The sequence below is a fragment of the Lethenteron reissneri genome, chromosome 37, assembly GCF_015708825.2.
Source record: "Lethenteron reissneri isolate LAM-NWPU_2019-01 chromosome 37, ASM1570882v1, whole genome shotgun sequence".
Classification (NCBI taxonomy): Eukaryota; Metazoa; Chordata; class Hyperoartia; order Petromyzontiformes; family Petromyzontidae; genus Lethenteron; species Lethenteron reissneri.
Window position 1 is genome coordinate 8,547,235 of NC_083815.1, and position 23,823 is coordinate 8,571,057.

At 46.2% G+C, this 23,823-nt stretch overlaps 1 protein-coding gene across 1 annotated transcript; it reads left to right on the forward strand.

Annotated features, from left to right (window-relative positions):
* Nucleotides 1-4,471: 4,471 nt before the first annotated feature.
* Nucleotides 4,472-7,680, forward strand: LOC133351315 (potassium voltage-gated channel subfamily C member 4-like). The gene is made up of 2 exons (XM_061566414.1): nt 4,472-5,828; nt 7,516-7,680. The coding sequence occupies exons 1-2, from the start codon at nt 5,202-5,204 to the stop codon at nt 7,678-7,680; spliced, it is 792 nt and encodes a 263-aa protein (XP_061422398.1). The 5' UTR covers nt 4,472-5,201.
* Nucleotides 7,681-23,823: the final 16,143 nt, after the last annotated feature.

Here is a 23,823-nt window from a genome sequence, read left to right on the forward strand (position 1 = left end):
ACACAGCTCACACACACACAGCCTGTACACACACACAGCTCACACACACACACAGCTCACACACACACAGCTTACACCACACACACCACACAGCTCACACACACACACAGCTCACACACACACAGCTCACACACACACACACAGCAAACACAACACACAGCTCACACACACACAGCTCACACACACAGCTCACACACACACACAGCTCTCACACACACACAACTAACATACACACACACAGCTCACACACACAGCTCACACACGCACACACAGCTCACACACACAGCTCACACACAGCTCACACACACAGCTCTCACACAGCTCACACACTCACACACAGCACACACAGCTCACACACTCACACAGCTCACACACAGCTCACACACACACTCACACACAGCTCACACACTCACACAGCTCACACAGCTCACACACACACTCACACACAGCTCACACACTCACACACAGCTCACACACACACAGCCTGTACACACACAGCTCACACACACACAGCTCACACACACACAGCTCACACACACAGCTAACATACACACACAGCTCCACACACAAAGCTCACACACACACAGCTCACACACACACACAGCTCTCACACACACACACAGCTAACATACACACACACAGCTCACACACACAGCTCACACACTCACACACAGCTCACACACACAGCTCACACACACACAGCTCTCACACAGCTCACACACTCACACACAGCTCACACACAGCTCACACACTCACACACAGCTCACACACAGCTCACACACAGCTCACACACACACTCACACACAGCTCACACACTCACACACAGCTCACACACAGCTCACACACACACTCACACACAGCTCACACACTCACACACAGCTCACACACACACAGCCTGTACACCACACACAGCTCACACACACACAGCTCACACACACACAGCTCACACACACACAGCTAACATACACACACACAGCTCACACACACAAAGCTCACACACACACAGCTCACACACCACACACACAGCTCTCACACACACACACAGCTAACATACACACACACAGCTCACACACACAGCTCACACACTCACACACAGCTCACACACACAGCTCACACACACACAGCTCTCACACAGCTCACACACTCACACACAGCTCACACACAGCTCACCACTCAACACAGCTCACACACAGCTCACACACACACTCACACACAGCTCACCACACTCACCACAGCTCACACACAGCGCACCACACACTCACACACAGCTCACACACTCACACACAGCTCACCTACACACAGCTCACACACACACAGCTCACACACACACAGCTCACACACACAGCTCACACACACACAGCTCACACACACACACAGCTCACACACACAGCTCACACACACAGCTCACACACACACAACTCACACACACACACAGCTCACACACACACAGCTCACACACACAGCTCACACACACAACTCACACACACACACAGCTCATAGCACACACACAGCTCATAGCACTCACACACAGCTCATAGCACTCACACACAGCTCATAGCACACACACAGCTCACACACACACAGCTCACACACACACGCTCACACACACAGCTCACACACACACACAGCTCACACACACAGCTACAACCACAACACAGTTTCACACACACACAGTCACACACACAGCTCTCACACACACACACAGCTCACAACACAGCTCACACACACACAGCTCACACACACACAGCTCTCACACAGCTCACAGCACACACACACAGCTCATAGCACACACACACACAGCTCACAGCACACACACAGCTCACACACACACAGCTCTCACACAGCTCACACACACACACAGCTCACACACACACACAGCTCACACACACACACAGCTCACACACCCACACAGCTCACACACACAGCTCACACACACCGCTCTCACACACAGCTCACACACAACACACAGCTCACACACACACTTTACATATAGCCCACACACACACAGCTAACATACACACACACTTTACATATAGCCCATACACCCAGCTAACATACACACGCACAGCTCACACACACACACAGCTCACACACACACACACAGCTCACACAGCTCTCACACACACACACAGCTCACACACACGCAGCCTGTACACACAGCTCACACACCACACAGCTCACACACACACAGCTCACACACACACAGCTCACACACACACACACAGCTCACACACACACACAGCTTACACACAGCTCACACACAGCTATCACACACACAGCTCACACACAGCTCACGCACACAGCTCACACACACACAGCTTACACACACAGCCTGCACACACACAGCTCGCACACACAGCTCACACACACAGCTCACACACACACAGCTCACACACACAGCCTGTACACACACAGCTCACACACACACAGCTCACACACACATCTCACACACAGCTCACACACACAGCTCACACACACAGCCTGTACACACACACACACACAGCCTGTACACACACACAGCCTGTACACACACACACAGCCTGTACACACACACAGCCTGTACACACATACACAGCCTGCGCCACACTGCGGGTCGAGCGCACGTCTCACGCACGCGAGCGAGGTGGACACGCGCCCTGAATGAACAATTGCGGGCCCGGCTGCCTTGCGAGAGACGGCGAAACAATGCACGTGAGTGGGGCGAAGGGTTTGCTGCTGCTGCTGCTGTTCTGGTGAAACGCATTCGTTGTCAGCGGCGAGCACACACGCCACTGTCACCTGCGAATCATCGCCAGCGCAGCAGAGGCGATGCTTTATAATAGATCAATTGTAATGTGTGTGTGTGTTCGTGTTGGGTTTTTTTTAAGTGTACGTGGCTGGGAGCTGTCGTGGTTTACTCCGACTGCCCGGCGATCCGAGTTCGTTCCCCGACACCCGAGGCCAACACCACCGGTGACGGTCATCTGAACCGGTCCCGGGGGCCTCATCCCTTAGGTCGACTCAGCCTCAAATGAACACCCGGCAAACATCGCCACTGGGGAGGTGGGGGAGACAAAGGCGGCCGGGCGTGGTTGCTGGCCACCATCATTAAGGTGCTCGCAAACAGCACTTGCCCCAAACAGCATGTCAAAGCCTACACGGGGGATCTTTGTCTTTGTCTCAAGTGACCGAGATATACCAACAGCCTCGCTCGCGTACAGAGAGCCGTCCCCCTTGCACACCCCGGTAAGCGATGGAAAATGGTTAATAAATCCGCACGTGTGCGTGAATAAACAAGAATAAAATTTCGACGTACAATTAATTCATTATATGTGTACAGTCGCATTGCATTTATCGCGAAGGCGATTCGATGCAAGTATCGTGTGGCGTTATATTGTCATGGATGCTGCATTGCTGCTGAGAACACCGCATTGGCATTTGCAATATGTTGTGCATTATAAGTGACCTGCAAAAAATAACGCGCACATCGTTTCAGCATCGGCATGTCACAGGCAAACATGTTGCACATCGCGTGCATTAATTACCACAATTTATTGTGGATGTGCACGATCATTTTCAGCCGGAATCATGTTTATCATCATAATTCCTGCCCCCTAATCACCATTATGCTTATATATATATAAAATTACATTAGTAATATTATTACACAAATGTTGCACAACCCCATCAATACATAACGTCGCTGGAACATTATATCAAATAATGACCCAGCATGTTGTTCCATTATGTATATTCCACGCATCTCCCTTCCACACGTCCATTTACCGTATTTGCATACAGGAATAACACAGCCAATGCAGACATTAGTCGTACACATTACCGTGTGTGTGCGCGTGTGTGTGGGAGGTGTGTGTGTAACCTATCTATTTATGCTGTATGGGTTTATTCTTCACGAACCGGCCTTACATCAGCTGCTGCGTGCTTGTGTGCGTGCTGTGTCTGTGCACACACGCGCATGTGCGTTTGCGTATACGCGGACAGCCTACAGCCTGCTGCTCGCATTGCCTTCCTCACCACCGACAGATTTAATGCATCCCCCCCCCGCAACCCACCCACCCACCCTCCTCCTCTCTCGCTCTCTCTCTCTCTCGTCTCCTTTTCTCTTGCCGATGCAGAGAGGTGCTCAGCGGGCAGGAAGCAGCACAGAGCGCGCGCTCTACGCTTAGATGCGCGCTCTCTCTCCATCGCTCCCATTCTGGGACTGGAGCATTGGTCGTTGCATTGGCAGCCTCTCGCTCTCTCCGTCTATGTAGATATTTGCCGTATATGTGACAGTACTGGCAGTCAGTCGAGTCGCTCTGTGGATTTGCGTGTGTTTTCTTGTTGTTGATGTTTTATATCGGCGCACCTGTGTGTATGGCATCGCTATCTTAATGCGCGGTCGAGTATAGCGTGTTGCGAATGGGGGGGTGGGGTGGGGGGGATAACCGAGGATAAGAAAGCAGTTTTTATTTTCCTGTGTTATATATTACACAGAGGGGGGGGGGGGGGCAACAACCCATCTTAATTGTGAACCTTGTCGCAAGGTGTCGAATTTGGCGTGCGTACGAGCAAATAATGAGCTGCGATATTTTCACGAAGATGGGAATTTTCTGATTTAAAAAAAGAAATCTCATTCATTTTGCGTCTTTATATCTTGTTTTCCCTCTCCACCACCCCCCCCCCTATTGTGGCTCAGCAACAGACACAGAATAATATATATATAAAAAAAAAACCCAGAGAGACTGGATGTTGTTATCAGGGCTCTTACAGGGTCCCTGCCCTCTCGGCAGCGCTGAAACCTTCTCCACGCTGCCGCATGACGAGGAGGCTTTCCACTCGCGTCCCGTCTCCTCCGACCGCCGTCGTTCACCGAGAACATAGAGAGGGAAGGAGGACACGGCAGAGGCGAAGCAGGAGGCTGAAGAGAAGAGAGCTTCCGCTGGAGAGAGGACATCCGACCATCAATCTCCAGCGCCGCGCCTACCCGCGGGCCAGCCACTGACTGAATTTGCTCGGACAGCAGAAAAAAAAACAGGACCCACCACCATCATCATCACCATCAATTTAATTAAGAGCAGCAGCAGCAGCATCAGCAGTAAAGCGGCGTGGTGACGACGGCGAGATCTAGCGCTGGTAATAAATTTAATAATAATAAATTATAACGTGGCTCGACGCGTCTCCTCCTCGCTGCTCCGCAGCCTCCTCCGCCATCCAGACGCATGATCAGTTCAGTGTGCGTCTCGTCGTTCCGAGGACGCAAGTCCGGCAACAAGCCGCCGTCAAAGACATGCCTGAAGGGCGAGATGGCCAAGAGCGAGGAAGAGGAGCGGATAATCATCAACGTGGGCGGCATGCGCCATGAGACCTACAGGACCACGCTCAAGACCCTGCCGGGCACTCGCCTCTCGTGGCTCACGGAGCCCGACGCCTACAGCACCTTCGACTACGACCCCAAGTGCGACGAGTTCTTCTTCGACAGGCACCCCGGCGTCTTCGCGCACATCCTCAACTACTACCGCACGGGCAAGCTGCACTGCCCCGCCGACGTGTGCGGACCTTTCTTCGAGGAGGAGCTCGCCTACTGGGGCATCGATGAGACGGACGTGGAGGCGTGCTGCTGGATGACCTACAGGCAGCACCGCGACGCCGAGGAGGCCCTCGACAGCTTTGACAATGCCCCCGACGATGGCGGAGGTGGCGACGGGGACGAGGAGTCGGGCGGCTCGGGCAGCAAGCGGTTCGGCGTCGATGACCCCAGCGCGGCCGCCAAGTCGAATTGGTGGCGTCGCTGGCAGCCCAAACTGTGGAACCTTTTCGAAGATCCGTACTCGTCCAAGAACGCCAAGGTTAGTTGCTGCTGCTGCTGCTGCGTGTGTGTTTGTGCGCGTGTGCACATTTTCCGACGGAAGCTTGTCTACCTATTCTCAATCTCCACCTGACTTCTCCATCGCATCCCCATCCTCGAGCTGTTTTGTCAGCTTCTTGCTCAATACGCTCTGTCTCAAGCCTCTGTCAGCATCCACCTTCTCACGTGACCTGTCTTCACCTTCTTTCTCTCCAACATTTCGTCATGCTATCACCGTCATCTCTCTCTCTCTCTTTCCTCATCATCTCAATCTACAAATCATCTCTCAACCCTCTCTATGCATTTTTCTCCCATGCATTCTCTATCCATACATTTATTTATCTCCATTCCATCATCTTCATATCTCCATACTCACCCTTTCTTTATCTTATTTCTCTCCAACTGCTCTCTTAATCGTCTATTTCAGTCCCCTTTATCGTTTTTTCCTCATAACCTCTTCCGATCTTCCCTCCATTTCCCCCCAGCCTATCTCCACCACATCTTCATCCTGTCGCAATGATAGTTCTACATTCGTTATTGTCCTTCCATTCATCCTCTTGCTCCATATGCTGTATGTACATCTCCATACATTTTCTCTTCATTCTCTCAAACACCTGCCTTTAATATCCTCTCATCCCTTCACACCCTGCCTCTCCATCTTCTCTACTTAACCTGTTTCTTCCTTAGCCATTCCTGACCCTCCATCTCCCTCCATCATCTCTCTCCAATATCTCACTTTTGTATTCCCATTATCTTTCTTTCATCTCCTCAACTTCTGCCTGCTCTATATCCACCCTCTCTCATCCTATCCACCGCCTTCAATTGCGTACAGCCCATACTGCATATTAAATTAGATGTCGAACTGTCGTAAGGAAACACTCAGCACACGGATGACCCATATTTACGCACAGCGCGAGATATGCATTTGATCAATAACCCTTAGATCCAAGTGAGAGGCCATCAGGACAATCATTCTCTCCTGCAGAAGTGTCCAGGGATTCATTTGTATATAAAAAAAAATGCTATTCTCTCTTCAGTTTAATGTCAACATTGTCGTTTAAATAATCAAGATTGACCCAGACTCATGGACAATATTACCAAGACAGAACACCTGTATCCTACAGTGAACATTATATACAATAGCTCATTGTCGTGCTGATTATTATGGATTTTGGCTGTATGAATATGCGACGTATATATAAGAACACACCATTATATATGGAGATGCATGTTGCGTGTTTTTTTTTTCCTCCACAAAATCTCTATGCGTGCGTATACACATATACACGCACACGCGTTCCAGCAACCACATACAACACACATAGAACGCCGCGTATCATTCCGCATGGGCGAACGCACACGCGCGTTCATCCCGAGGACGCTGCATGGGAACACACACGTGCGGTGCATTGCTAATGAGCGAACAACACCAGACAAGAGAGAGAGAAAAAAAAAATCACACAACGCAACCGGCCCTCATGGCAGAGCCACCACGGCAGACAAGACAAGAGACGGCGTGGCGGCACGGGGCCCCCACCCCCACCGTAACCCATTCGCTCCGCCGATGGAGCTGACGCACAAAATGCGGCGGAAGGCGACGCCACACGGAGTGATGTAACGTGCAAGCGGGTGGTCGCAGCGAGCTGGCGGGCGCGCGTCTTTGAGGACCAACGAGCGTGGGCCATCAGTCAACCTTGCAGAAAGCGCTGCGGCGCAGCGCGTTCACGCGAGCGAGCGCGTGCACGGGCCCCGCTCGCTCGGTGGCCAATTGCTTGATGGGTTCTGCAGGCAAAGCCATGCCCGTGCAATTTGAAACGCAACTGGTGCCGCTGGCATTTCTCTTTGGGACGTGACGACACGTCCTGCTGAATACGATATTGCATGTGCAGTTGCATCTGAATAGGAGGCTGAGCCATGCGCGTTGCGGACTGAGATGCCTTTGTCTTTATTTTTTGCTCCGATCGTTGTCTGCGTGTTCTGATTGTTATATGTTTGCAAGGAGGAATGAATGGTGGGTGCGAGGAATCAATTCCTCTGCATCGAGTGCTCTCTAAACCGGTTCATCGGTCTTCCTCTCGGTTGAAGCAGCGGCAAATGAGTACCTCGATGTACCGCATGAATGACGGCGCTGGGAAGACAAAGGTGGTCGGGCATGATGCTGATGCTGGCCACACAATCCCTTTGCGTGACGTGTCAGCCTTAATAGGTGCTCACTGACAGCACTTGCCTCAATACCTTTGGGGCAAGTGCTAAATATGAGATTCATGTATATGCCATATGTCATTGGCATATTGCACACAATTCGACAATTTTTTATCTGTAAAAGCAAATATAAGCAGAACTATGGTCTATATTTCATAATATAAATACAAATATCTATGAGTCCATCAGCATCTTGGCTGCCGGAGCAATATCATCAAGCTACGTGTCTTATTATGGATCTAAGTACATTTATAAAGCACGGTATCTTAAAAATATGTGCCCAGGTAGTGCTGTGATTAAAGATGATGGGCTCACAATCTGAGGGTGCCAAATAAAAATTCCATCCCTTCAGGGTCAGTAAATATTAGAGACATTTCGTGAAAAATCAACAGTGGGCACTCTACGGAGAGAGGGCGACTGATCTTCGCAATGGGAATGTGGAATTTCCAACACTGGCTAAGGGCCACGGATGAAGCTTGGCGCACTTTCATCATGTTTAAGCGACGAGACACGTTGACTTGTGATCCTGCAGTATAATATACTTGTGCTGCATACTGCAGTACGTTTTAACACGTAGGCTTTCGCGACCAATATTATTCACATTGAAGGTTTTTGGGTGAGTTCGCGTAAGACTATTCTGGCAAATCGCCCAATGATGCCGGATGTAATTAACAGCGAAACGTCGTACTTAAATTGTAAATGCTGTGGATTTATTATCCAAGTAGTAATGAATTGGCGTTTTGTTTACCTGACAAATCCCTTACTAATTTGCTGCGTCGGGTGGTGGAGGGTTACGACACATTTATACTCACGCGATGTAACCCAAAAACCTTTATTATGAATACTGCAGTACGTGTGTGTGTGCTCCATTCCATATGAACTCAGTGGCTTTGAAGAGCACAAATCAACCAATGGTGGCGTCTCGCTTGCTGCCAGATGCAAGCAATCCCTTGACATTATTCAACAGTAGACGATGGTGTAAAGTGTCACGGCCAGGCATTCGATATGTGTCTGCAACTCACGGCACACTGCTAACTTCCCAAGAATATTCTCTCAATGCCTGCCGAGCTTAAACAAACCCCGTGCCACTTATGGGAGAGCAATACGGTAATTACACATTTCTAATGTGAATGCTGTAACCCTGGGTACGAGACGAGTAAAGGTCAAAGCGTCTCCTGCCTCAAATGAGCGATGGGGCATGACTCTTGAACTATTGGTGGACATTCCATATTCTCATGGCAGGGGGCTATCGTCTGTACACAATCGCCATAATACCGTGTTGATTTACTGACCACCCACGTGTAAATGTATCATGGGAATCTGTGAGTGAAGGCGGGAAAAACAATTGTGCCGAAAACTTGAATGCAAATATTCACGGCGTTCCTGTGTTGGATAGATTACTCTTGTTCCATTGTCTTTCTCGATTGAGACACCCCGCCCTCTGCCCCGTTCATTTAGTCTAGGCAATAGTTTTGCCTGTAAAATAACATTTCTCTCTACTTGAGTTAATTTGCCTTTTCGAATTAGACTCTGTGCTGTCAGGATCATATCTTGAGATGAAATAAAAGTCATTGGTTTATCTCACGGTAAACAGTGCATCACATTGCCAGCAGAGAAATATTCAACTCTGTAGTTAAGAGCGTGTCATACATTTTTGAGTTGACCATAAGAATCTAGAAGTGGGCCCTCTCCCCTAAAAATGCCACGTTCCCGACCGTTACCCCGACATGAGTAAAGGGACAGTGAGCCCAATCGCCCTTCCTTCTCCTTACCCAGTGGGCACCTGGCCTCGGGATTGTTGTCCACAGAATACCTTTACCACTTCCCCCTATCGCTCATGCTTTGTAATGGGCTCGTTAAAAATTTAAAATAGAATAATAACTCGGCGCTATCAAGCCCCCCCCCCCGACACTCAGATCAAGTTGTCATTTCGTGGGCCAAAACCACAGATAAAACCCAAACTCAGTCCTGCCACCACTGGGTTTAATATAGCCCTTGAAAAATTATGCCACAAGACTGTCTTAGTATCCTCAATAACGTCATCCACACGAGGCGATGCTTTATTTTAAGCTCGAGGAAAGAGTATTTTTTTTACATGGCAATAATATTATATAAATTCCAAGAATTGAATGAAGTCAAATTAAGTGACGTAAAAATCAGTTGTTTTGTTGCAGTCGTTGGTGACTGGACTGAGTCCTATCCGCTCGTTACACTGGAGAATCTGTGATGAATCCTGGCTTGGTCATGGAATTTAACCCAGGATTCCAATGGTGCCAGCTTAGTGCTCTGACATAGTATTAGCCTCCTAAGCCACCCGCACACCTCATAATTATCTGCGTGAATTTGCATTCATTTATTATTTATTCCACAACATTGACATAACACGTTGATCACTGTTTTATGCAATACAGACTGCCCACATGCGGGTTCAGTTCAACGCTAGAGAACAGCAAGCCTGCCATGGTCGTGGGTCTCGTGATTTCTATTTGGAAATCGCTACGATCAAGTGGCTTGGGTGATTCAGGGGGCCAATGTAATGTCCGTGTCACAGCACCGAACCAGCATTGAAGTGATGCTGCATTAGAATCCACAGATCATACCGGCTACTGCACATGGGTCTCGTGTGCAGATAATCTCCACGCAGTAGCAAATCGCTGTGAAAAATCAACCACTGCACAGAGGAGGAAAAAAAACACCCACTGCTTCAGATGAATATAAAATTAGGTTCGATTGAAACATAAGTTGCTTCTCTGTATCTCTCCACGAATGCAATATGTATATTTCAGTGTGTTAACCTACTTGGCCTTCCAGACGTATGGTGCAAAAAAGGGGCACTTACCAATAGCATCTGGCGATTTGGCAGTATTTGCTTATGAAGCTTGACTGTGCTAATGAGCCACGGAAGGTTGAAATCCGTGCAGAGTTGGCGCGTTTAGACAAATTACGTTGGTTAACAAAAGTCTGGAATGTCAGCAGGGCAATTGACTAGAAAAGATTTTGGATTAATGTGGAGATTAAAAGGTGAAGGTGCAGCGCCTGCAATATCTTTCTCACGACACTGCTGGCAGAAGAGCCTTCACTAGAGGGAGCTCTAGAGAGCCCCTCTAGAGGGCAATTGATCTCCACTCACAGACTGATCAGACATTCTAGAAGAGGTGGAAGTACCCACACTTTGCCCCACCAGAAGGAACCTGGCAATCGACGGTGGTTTATTCATTTCTACTGCTGGGTGGACTGAAGCAGGGTCTGGGAGGGGGGGGGGTGGACATTTAAGAAACTTTCACCGTTGTTAAAAATGCTCTACTACTGTACTTATTGAGGTTTGTAACATTCAGTTATTAAGTCACTCAGTATTAGAGCAGGCCAGTCTGCAGATGGGATGACAACACTCGCCTGATATACAGGAGGTCGTGGGTTCGAACTCCACCATGACGCCTGCTGTATATTTGCAGCTTGCATGTCTCTCTCCCCATGGTCGCGTGGATTTTTCTCCGGGTCTTCCGGCTTTTCTTTCCACATTTCGAATCATCATGCGTTTCGAGTAATTGGCGGCTCTAAATTTCCATGGTTGAGCTATCATTTGTGACCAGGTCGCTTCTGAAAAGTATCTATATAGCTCAATGGGGCTTACCTGGTAAACATAAAAAGTGAATAGTTTACACTCAACGGTCCTCAGCGGACGCCACTCACCGAGCGCTCACTACTCACCTAACTCTCACCAGATAATTATTTGACACTTTAAACTCACCCGACGCTACTCGCTTGACACTCAGTTTAACGAGTGGGATAGCAGGGCTATGCAAACCCTCTTTGCACTCCCTCTATGGCCACGTTTACTCTATTCGTACATCAGCTTTGAGATGTGATCACATTTAGATGCCTTACATTTTTTACATTTATTGTTTTTATGAGGCCACATTTGCTAACCCGTATATTTATGTTAGAAAAAAACAACCGAAATTATTTTTGCCCTGAAAATAAAATTCCCGACTAATCGCAGTAAAATGTTTTTAAGACAAATTGTAGAATGTTTTAAAAATAGCTAATTTGACAATGTAACGGAGAAACTAAGAATGTGGCCATTGGCAGAATCGCATGTTCTAGACCTTGAATTCCATTGCAACACACGTTTCACAGTTTTAGACAAATTTACTAGCATCTTCATGGTGATAATAGAATATATCATTGTGCATTCTGATTGTGCATTATTATTAAGCATTTTTTTTCCAGTTTCACGATGCCAATTGTGCTATCGGCGTCACGTCACGAGACAAAGTTTTTACTTGAATCCCTCGCACAGCAGCGCAACCGGTCGAAAATGGCTTACGGAAGTGGATATCAGAGAGCTACTACTGAGGTCCCTTCAAGTGACCCCGAGTCCACAGCTTAGAGAGCAGAACTTCCCCACCTGCTCTAACATATGAGAGCATTTGCGCCATAACAACGCAGTCAGAACGTGACTTCCCTTCTCAGAGTTGGAACGTGGCCAAATGAAACAAACGTAACCAAATGAATGTAATAGATTTTTTTTCGTGCAGTCATTGGAAACTGGGCTGAGATCATCAACTCAATTCGCTTGAGAGCCTCGTTCAGTCGCGGGCGACCGACTGGATTCGAACCTTGGATATTGGCGATGCCCACTCCATTGCACATTTTATTTTTTGTATTTACCTGGATATATAGTTCAGAGCCCGAGAATCAGTGGTGCATGTGTAATAAACCTTCTCGAGACAGCTTCTGGAATCAGTCCTTTATTTTCCACTTCCACAGTTACACACACTCCCCGTTGCTGACAGGCAACGGGAAGCGGGCAGACAGCCAGCGAAGTCGCACCCCGCGCACGTGGCACCCAGAGCCCCGTACGCGCGTGGCTCCTGCTCTCTTCGTTCCTAGGTCTGCTCCCGACTCCTCCGTCTCTCCCCCTCTTAACCCCTGGGTCACGTGGTACCCCTAAACCAATCCTCAGTAGTCAGCGTCGAACGCTCCAGATCACTCCCCGTCAACTCCCGGGACCACGCCTCTGATCCAGCTTCCCATTAGCTGAGGCCAAGATCGGCCAAGCCAATCACCTTAGCTAACATGCCGTGATCACGCCGAGACCATGCTCCCGGCTCTCCCCTCATTGGCTACAAAGCGGGACCGGCAAGCCGATCGCCACGTGAGCCATACATGGCTCTCATTACACATGTGTGTGTGTACTGTACGTATGTTAAAAAATGATTTACAGTCCACTGCTCCATGAAGGCCTCCCCTCCACCATATCAGTTCTGCTAGTTTTATTTTCTTTAACATACTTTACCACACTAGTCATCACCGGTATCGGCGCAGCACTGGTCAAGATGTCACTCGCTACCGATGTTTATCCACGGTCGGGTATGGATCTCAGGTTGCCAAGTTCGTCGTGTTGTATGCTAACCACTGCACTACTGCTGCACAATTGAATATATAGTCATACCTCGGTATACGACCGCTTTGGAATAAATCGAATGTGGTATACGTCGTGTTTTGACGAGAAAAAAATGGCTTGGGATACGACGTCTTGCTTGGGATACGAGGCGCTTGCTAGAACTTGTGTGGGTCGGGATGAGTCACCGCGTACCCCGTTCACACCTCCTCCCCTTGCTCACCACCATCCTCGTAGGCTATCAACTCCTCTCAGCAAGGTGAAGTGATGTTACATTTTATTTGTTATTTAAATTTATTTTAACTTATTCATGCATTTATTTTTATTTATGTATGCATTTTAGTAATAAGTAGTGTATACATTATTTTATACAATCCCATTCATGTTTAATACGCCATATAAAATAAAAATTTCTTATTCTCTGGAACGGATTATTTCCTTTCCCTTTATTTCTTATGGGAAAAATTTGTTTGGTGTCTACGTCATTTTCGGTACAAGTCCTACCTTCTAGAACGAATTAACGACATATACCGAGGTACCACTGTATACAGATGTTATGCTATATGCAAGGCAACACGCTTGATTGTGTCTAAAATGTTTTACCCACGACCGCACACCACCGGAAGGGGAACAGAGTCAGTTGCGTAAAATGTCAGCAGGCAGGGTAAGGTGACCACGAACGAGAAGGGACGCTGGCCTGGAAAGTGCCCAAGGTGACCAGAGATGGCACGGCTCAAGATGAGCAGCAGGAATACATAAAGAGCGCCGGGCATGAAGGGGAGAGGGGGGTGAGAGAGGAGGGACGAGAGAAGGAAGAGAGATGGAAGAGAGCGAGCAGAAGTGAGCTGCATGGAGCAGCGTCTGTTTTCACAGGGGGCGGGGGGAGGGGATGGATTCCGAGTAAAGGGAGGTCACACACAAGTCACGTGATTTGAAGGAGGCTTTGAGCTAATTGAGATATATATATATAAATCAGTGTACACGTATGAAATATTAGCTAAACTATATTGTAAATGTGGGATGAGCTATGACAGTTGACTCGTTGTGGTTGGCATGTGATGTGAAGCATATTCATAAGGAAATTATGGAATACAATATAAAAAACTGCAAATTGTGCTTTAAATAATGAATGAGATCAATGATAATGCAACAATACGTATTCCAAGTTTTGTATTATAGTACTCAGTAACTGTATAATTAAATTTAAGATTTTTTAATCGCCAACATTTTCCAAATTACCCGTGAAATATTAAAACTACAGTACGTATCTATACCATGATTACGACACAGTATTTATAACGGCAGACGGTGAAACAGCAACACCAAAGGGTCGTCGCTTGGACACAGCAAGAGAAAAAACTCCGGAAAGCGTTCCCCGCAGTAAATCCATATTACATCCATAACAGGTCAAATTATCAAATATAATGGGATTTTTTTTTTTACGCACTGCAACTCAGAGGGAAAAAAAGATCTTGACATTTTGTCTGACAGGCCTTGTGCAGTGAATCTGAAGTTAGAGTAAACACAAACGCACCCAACCCCCCCGGGTAATTGATTTGATCAACCGACTTTCTTTAAACTTGCTCAAAGCAGCAACCTTATATGCAGTATACTGTACATACAATACTAAATGTTTAACACGTGCAGAGCTTTCACTGCCCATTGTTATGATTCAATGATTGATATTCGGGTCCACCCGGCACGGCCAACAAATAAATAGGCCGCGTGGACGAACGCGGCAAATTATCACCGCTTTGGCACATCTGTGTGCTGTGGATTGCTCACCGAAAACATTCCTCAAATGCTTTGTTACCAAACCCTTTAAAAAAAAAAACCCGCCCCGCCAAATCTTACAAATAATAAACCTCCATTTATCCAAAGACAGAATTGTCTCTTCAGACCATTTTGCTACGGCAGTCTCCTTTCGTGGACTATTTAGACAATAATTTTAACGCGTAGTTTTGCACGTGCCATGAAACTGGAATGTCTAAATGCCACAAATGCATGGGGATAACACTCAAATATCCACACACATAGGTCAATAGGTCACCGTGGCCAGTACTGTTCATGCCATCAACACTTGCTATCTTATTTCTCTGCTTGATGCAAGCTCTTGCAGTGTTTACAGGATTGAAAGGCTAACTGCAAAGTCCTCTCCTACAGTACCCCGCCATCTGGAAGTTCCTTCCATATTGTCCATCATATTGTCCAGCTACGTACGGTGCAAAAGAAGTTCAAAACATACATCTACATCATATTGTCCATCTTTGTGTCAGGAATCCTACAGTCACCCAAACCCTGATTTCTCATCTGGGAAGGCAGTGTCCACCAGCCCACGTTTACAGCCACCTTGAGCGGAATGCACAGATCTTGTTAATAATCTGGGCGACATCTGGGCTGGCATGGGGCGTTTTATTTGAATTCGTGTCTTGATGTGGCAGTTGAACCTTGGTGGAGCACCGGGAGACAGCCACTCCACTCCTGGTGTCTGCAGAGTTATCATGACTTCTAATGGTTCTCCTGTCTGTGATGATGCTATGATAAATGAGGGTCATACACTCCCCTGTTATCTAAGCCATTGTCACAACCGGAGAATCATCTGCCTTGGGTAGTTGTACCACACTATGAATCCCAATATGGTACCTTCAAACGGAGCCCACTTAGCCACCACTTTTCGACAAACCCTGCCACATTATGACAACAACATTCAGACAACTGCTCAGTTTCTCTCGACAAAGACTCGTGTTGGGTTTTAGAATAGAGGTGAGCAGACTACTTGTGTACTGCCCTGTGTAGGCTTGCATATTGATCCGAAGTAGGGTGCCTTCAACGGATACAGATCTCTGTGTAATCCACCGTTAAGTAAACTTCTATAGCTTTTTCTTGGTTCTTTCGGTAAAGTCACGTAGAAGGAAAATAATAAAATAATAAAATAATAAAATAATTCTCACGACGTTTCGGCCACAACGGGTCTGTCGAGAAGGCAGAGTCTGAATGGAACGCCCCAGGCTTGGAGCGACTATTTATGCTGGGATGGAGGGTCGTAGAGCGTCTTGACAAAATAATTTGCATATCAAGAGGAATTTAGCATATTTATGGGAAATGCAGATATGCGATTAGTACTACAAACGATGCCTGGCATGATTTTATTCAAGTCATCTTGGTTTGAAATGCCTCATTTATGTGTTTGGATGAGACGCAACAATTACACAGCTGATAACGAGTGATGCATGAGACTTCGTATTGGTATTGATAGGGCATGAGGTTCTAAACAGAGATTGACCCTTCAGCATCATCATAAGACATATAATCCATTTGAAAATTCCCCAAAGCAGTGTGTTCTCTGCGTGTACGAGCATGGCTGTGGCAAGAGATTTGCACGAAACTTTTGAAAACCCTTCATGTTGGCTTTTTTTTTTCTTCATCTTTACACAATCGGGGGATGGGGTGGGGGGAACCTTTCCACACATTCTGCTATGAGATTGACACACTTATATTTGAATGCTGAGAACTGAAAATTAGCTACTTGAAAGTGAACAACGAAAACGTTAACATGGTGGGGTTTTTTGTTGTTGTTGTTGTACAGTCATCGTTGACTGGACTCATGCCATTGTCTTTCTCCACTTGAGAGCCCGGCTTCACTCATTCCCGCTCCGAGACGTCTTCAAGTTGCAGGGTGAGGTCACGTTCGCCACCGAATCGCGGAACGCGCAAGCGATTCAGCGTTCAATCTATTTAGAGAGGCATCGCGGCGCTGTTTTTAAAGACATTGTACTCACCGCATGACCACACTCTGTGATAGCCGGCGCCAAACTGTGCCACACGCTCTCCCGCATGGCCTTGTGGGAGCCTCGGTACCGATACAGTTTTTTTTGTTTTTTATTTCGGTTTTGTTTCCTCCATGTACACGTACGTCATCGGGAACAGGAAGGGTTAATTAATTAATGACTCCTGACTGCCTGGATTCGAACTCAGGTGCCCAGCAGTGTTAGCTCGGGTTCTCTGGCTTGGCCACCTCATTTTCAGTAACTAAAATAAATAAATCTCTGTACGGATTCATGGACAATTCAAATCTCCGTGTGAATTCAGTGTCAGAGCATAAACATATTCACTTTCTGTTTGAACAATTAAGAAGGTTCAATTGTCAAGAGGTATGCAACCTTAATTCTTCGCTGAATGTTGCCTGGGCAAGAGGCTCAGGAGGCTGATAACCGTGGTCCAAGCACCGAGCCAGCGTTGCTGAAAATCCTGGGCTTGGTTTAAAAAAACCACCCATGATTTAGTGTGGCGAGATGATTGTCTTATAGATTTAATTAAGAAAAAAACTCCCAACACATTTATAAATAACACCGCGGCCTTAAAAGGAGAGAGAAAGATATCTAAATAAGCAGGCAACGTTTCGGGCAATGGCCTTTCTTCCCAGCACATAATTAGAGAGGCCACAGAGAGATAGAGTGGATAACAAGAGGTGGAGGCTGCACTTTATACCATGGGGCCTAATGAAAATTACATTTTTTAAATGTTTTCCGATGAGTAGTTTTCAAATTAGCGTATTAATAGTTACCTAATAGTAGGTATTGGCCAGCCAACATATATGCATTCATGCCCTTCGCTTTTCAATTAAGAGGCCCTATTGAGGGCTGTGATTTGAATCTTTGCGGATGAAATGTAGCACCTCTGGTGGCTGCAGGGGTCACGTGGCCGAATTGGAATTGTGTGCATCATGTACTGTACTAATCACGTGGAATCAGTCGATTCTTGCACGCACAATTCTCCGCTTGTATCGCGAGCGTAAGAATCAATTTTAAATCAATAAATTCAATGCGTCTGTGCGTGCCCAGTCTCATTCCCATCTATAATGATCCCATTCCCATCCAACCCTTGCCTCGTCTTTCATATTAAATTAGCTTTGTCACATCTATACAAATTGCAGCACTGGGAAGTAAACATTTTGGTTGATTGACGTGTGATAAACAAATAAACTCCATGCAAGGGCAGGGCACATGAAAGGTGCACCTTCCGAGCGTGGAAACGCGACTCCCTGAAGGTACCCTCAGAAGTAGCTCTGTGACTTCATCTTCTGGGAACTATTCTCCGACACAATGCTCCGGCCGCTACGCTGCTAATTGCAACCGCCGCATGGGCGTATTTCGTCATCTGATGTCACGATGGCGAGAGCACAATGCGAATATAATTGGGAGCAGAGCATAAAAAAGGACATTTTGTGATATAATATCAAGGTCTGTTATATCCATCAGTCAGTTTATTTCTGGTAAGGCCCATTGAGCTCAGGAGCTCGTTATCGACGCGGCCAAGGCAGCATGCGTGTTGCATGGGCAGAGAGGGTTTACAGGGGTGGCATAGAACAACGGCGGCGGGCTACATGTTTTATATAAACATTGCGGACAATAAAATAATAGGCAATCAGAACGGTGCACAATGGGAAATCTAGAAAGCGATCCAAAATCACGTTACGCATGCCACTGGTGAGATCAACTCACGATATTGAAAATGGCATTTGTAATAGCAAGATATCTAGATTTCAATTGTTTCCTATCTACTGCTGGATAATGGCCTCGCCACATTGCTGCAATACCTCATGGCCGGAAGATTTTTACGATCCATCGCACTCCTGCACAAGCTGACCACGTGGCTCCATCTCTCTGTGGCGCATTTCTTCCTTTGGGCTGCCATTCTGTCGCCAGGCTCATTCCCATCTCCGATCGTCCCATTTGGAGCAGTGTCCTTGCACAAGCCCACTTACGTTCATGACAATCGCGTCCGATTTCCCTTTGTTCCCCGATCTGTGCGTTCTGCTCTCTGACTGTCACGATGTCATTTAATTCGTGCATCTCTCGCTTGCCTCTTTGCACATTGTTGAACTTCTGTTCCCATTTGACTTGGTGCAGTGTTCACGTTTCTGACCCACGTCATGGCTGGCAATATGCACCGACTGAAAACTTTCCTCTCGAGACCAATTCTTCTTTAGGCAAATTACAAAATCACTCAATCATGCTGTCGTTTATTTTTTGTTGCTTCATCATTTCCATCCCAATCCACCTTACAGGCATGTACACGTTTGTTAAATGCATGGTATCAGGGTACAAATACATTGAATGGCTTTGGTTGGAAATGAACAAACATTAGAAATAAATGAAAACAAATATGTATCCGTACATATGCACAGTCTTCATATCACGTTTCCTTAACCCATTCACGAACTTTAACTGAAACGCCACACTAATCAATAATGCATCTGGCGATTCAATTCATTTTATTGCAACAAATAATTTCCTAACTTAGAACAAATGTTATGGCACAAGATGCGGAAAATGACGACACAAATATTCTGCGTGCATCGCCCTAATAATTACGACCCGCTAAATTCAATGCGCGCCATCATTTCTAATAATTTCTTCCCGCGTACATTTATAATATTCACAACACGTCTCTATAAACTCGTGATCTAACAATCACTATGAACAGAGTTCCTCGGGGCAGTCTACGTATTGCATACGCTGGCAGCTTCTCAAAAAATCATGCGTGTGCTTCACCGTAGCACTGGGATGCTGCCGCAGTGTAAACACAAAGGTTAAGACACTGACCTCGCCATGCAGAGCAGAGGTCTAGTCCGGTGCGGCAGTGGAAAAACATGGTGCAAGTCTATTAAACCCCCCTGCCTGTCCACCCAGCCGTCTACATGGGTGCGGCACTAAACTGAAATTAAACTTTGTTTATTTTTCGATTTAAAGCTTTCGTGACTGCAGGGATTCATCTTCTTGGTTCTTTCGGTAAAATCACGTAGAAGGGAAATAATAAAATAATAAAAATAAAACATAATAACATAATTCTCACGACGTTTCGGCCGCAACGCAAGCAGCCGTCCTCAGGTGAAGAACAGGTCTGTCGGAAAGACAGCGCCTGTTTGTTTATTTTACCAGGTAAGGCCCACCGAGCTATGCAGCTCTTCGTCAGAAGCGACCTGGCCACAGACGATAGCTCAACAAAGCGGGTTATCATATGCAAATGTATAGCAGCCAAATACTCTATAACGCATATTGATTCTAAATGGGGAAGGAAAAACCGGGTAGAACATGCAAACTCCAAATAAACAGCAGTCGTCAGGGTGTTGATCAAGAACCATGGTCTCCTGGCATACCAGGTGAGATTTGAAGCTTTCGTGACTGCAAGGATTCATATTCTTAGGTTTTTTCGGTAAAGTCACGTAGGTAAAACATTTAAATTTGTATTTTACTTTTATTAATTTTAATTTTTTTACCTACGTGACTTTACCGAAAAAAACCTAAGAATATGAATACCAGGCGAGGTAGTTAAAGTCTCGCCCCCATGGCGCCTGAACTGGTCCTGGGCTGCCTCATTCGCCTTGCTTGTTGACCAGCATGGTGAAGTATGGTAAAACAACCTCTATTGGCCGACACAGGGTGGAGAGGCCTTCATCAAGCCGTGGGGTGACAATGGCCTGAAAAGTCTAATTATCATTACAGTATTATTTATTTTGTAGCAATATATTGATGGTAGCATGAACATCCTGCTGCTAAAACCCAGACGCTTGTACTTTGTGTGCACAGCTTGAGTCAAAGTGAACTCAATCACGTAGTTTGGATTCAGACTATATCACGATTCCCCAATGATCTGATCCGGTCCGCATTCCTGTGGACCTGATCCTGATTGGCCCTTTAAAGCCACTCCAAGATCGATTGGGATACGATTTTCATTATTGGTTATCAATATGTGAAACAATTGTTCTAGACGAAGATAACAATGGAAATGCATGTTGGGCTTCTTTATAAAATTGAAAAGTGATTTATTTAATACAAATAAATTCTCAATGAGTCTCGACACACATTTTCGGGCAGCTCCTGCGTTGGGATGTTTGACAATTTCCCTCGATGAATGTTTCCAATTTGGGACGAAAATCCAGGGAAATCCCATAAACATTTGAGATGTATCTCTCAGGTTCTCACAGACGGGTTCATGAACCCACCTATATTGAGATTTGCTGACCGGCTCACAGATGAGCAGGTTTGGGAGTCTCACGAATCTCTAAGCTGTTCACCAACCCACGCCTCCAAAGCACTGGGCCACACCAAAAGAACCGGCTTTCGAATCAATAAAGATAACACTAGTCAACACACTTTTTCTGGCATAAGGTATTCCAATGGTTTTAAGGTAATTTTGGGGTGTTGATTCCAAATCTGGCATCAATTTTTGTCTATCACGTCAGGTTTTTGAGATATCAAATATTGCATTTTCAATAAAAACTGCAGAAGAAAAATATTAAATAAATGTGGATATCTACATAAAATGATATTATAAACACACTATCCTAAAAATACAGCACCATATTTTAACACTAAAGCAGTCACTGACTCGCAACAACTTGCACTCATAAGTGACAGAGTTAATTTCGGGTAAAATCATAAAATGAGATGTGATAGAGCAAATCTGAGATCAGATTTGGAATCAGCACCATGGAATTAGTCTAAAACAGCTGCAAAAGTCCAGGCCAGAATTTTTTTTTTTGTTGACCAGTGTAATTAGTGAATTTATTCATGACCCCTGCAGCCTTGAGCAACTCCGTTACTACTTATTAGAAAAAAATAATCATTCAGTGTAGCGTACTGTGGCTCCAGGAGCCAATTTTTATTCTTCACGTCTGCATTTTTAAACAGGGAGCCAAATCGGCTGATCAGAACCTCGGTTAAATTCAGTCGAGGCATTGAAGACGTCCATTCAGCTTCCCCCGAGGGTGTCCCTTCAGCTGTCACATCTGGACATGAACTTACGAGTCGCTGTGCATAGCAATGCACACAAATAAGCTGATCAGAATGTGCAGATTTAACCTTAGTTGGTCCTGATTCGCCAAACTGATTCAAATGTTTAATCGGGTCCACCCGATTCCAAAATTAACCGAAAGTGCACTCCCCCACCCCCAGTGTTTGCACATTTATTAACCTTTAAGGATCACGTGTTGCTGATGTTCAGTGCATTGCGTATTTTAGTGCAGAATTGCCAACCCTCCAGTATACTTGGCAGAGCATCTGCACAATGTTTGCACACATGTCCCAACTTAAATAAAATCAATCGTGCGCATGTAAATCAACTCCATTTCGTCCCTGTACTATCTCATGAATAACACGAGGCATGTCAGCATCAATAAACGTGCCAACACTCATCCGTACGTGTGGTGACACAGACTAAACTGAGTTTCTATTGAACCGTGTACCACGGGACATGTCTACACCCCATCACGCCGATTCCAACCCGACCGATCTCATATGATCTTGGAGCTAAGTAGGGTTTGAGCCTGGCAAGTGCTTGGTTGACAAAGGACCATGGAATTAGAGGTGTAGGGAGTCTGCAAGGTGAACAGGAGAAGGCAGCTATAGAAGTCGATTTATTCTGCTGATGCACAATTTGACTGCGATCCGATTCTCGTGGATTTTCTGCCGCCACTCCAGTTCATTCCCAACTCTGAAACACCACACTCATCGGACTGCCCCGACATTTCAATGAGATTGGTGGACACAACACCCATGGTATGCAGTACTAGGCAAATAGTTGACAGAGTTTGCGGACTCTCCCATGGTCTGGAGAGGTCACCATGGGTTGGCAGTATAGCAATGGATTCTGGAATCTATCTGTGCGGAGCTCTGGGTGTTTTACCCCTTGTACGTGTGGAGGTGTTCTCAAGGTTATTTGTGGACGAGAGACTGCGGGGAGAATCGCTGGTGGTGTCGGCTTGGGGCTGCGAGGTAGCCACGAGATGGTAGCAGAGCGGTGTGTTTGAATCTACGTGCGCAGAGCTCTGATTCTTAGCATCCCTCTCATTTTCTTGGTTCTTTCGGTAAAGTCACATAGAAGGGAAGTAATAAATAATAAAAATAAAACATAATAAAATAATTCTCACGACGTTTTGGCCACAACGCAAGCAGCCGTCCTCAGGTGAAGAACAGGTCTGTCGGGAAGACAGCGTCTGAACCTGAGGACGGCTGCTTGCGTTGTGGCCGAAACGTCGTGATAATTATTTTATTATGTTTTATTCTTATTATTTTATTACTTCCTTTCTACGTGACTTTACCGAAAGAACCAATAAGATGAATCCCTGCAGTCACGAAAGCTTTAAATCTAAAAAAATCCCTCTCATTGTTTATTTTCGGGTGCCCTGGTTTCTTCCCCATGTAAAGTTTAATGTACAGACTTGTTCAAACATTCCAATGCAGTCTTTATTTGAAGCTTTCGTGACCGCAGGAATCTGTACTCTTTGCAAAAAGCAGCCTGCATCAGCAGCCTCCCTCCTCTTTCTTCCACCCGATGACGATTGCTTGCTTTGCGATCGAAACGTCGTGATCTATTATTTTTTCTACCT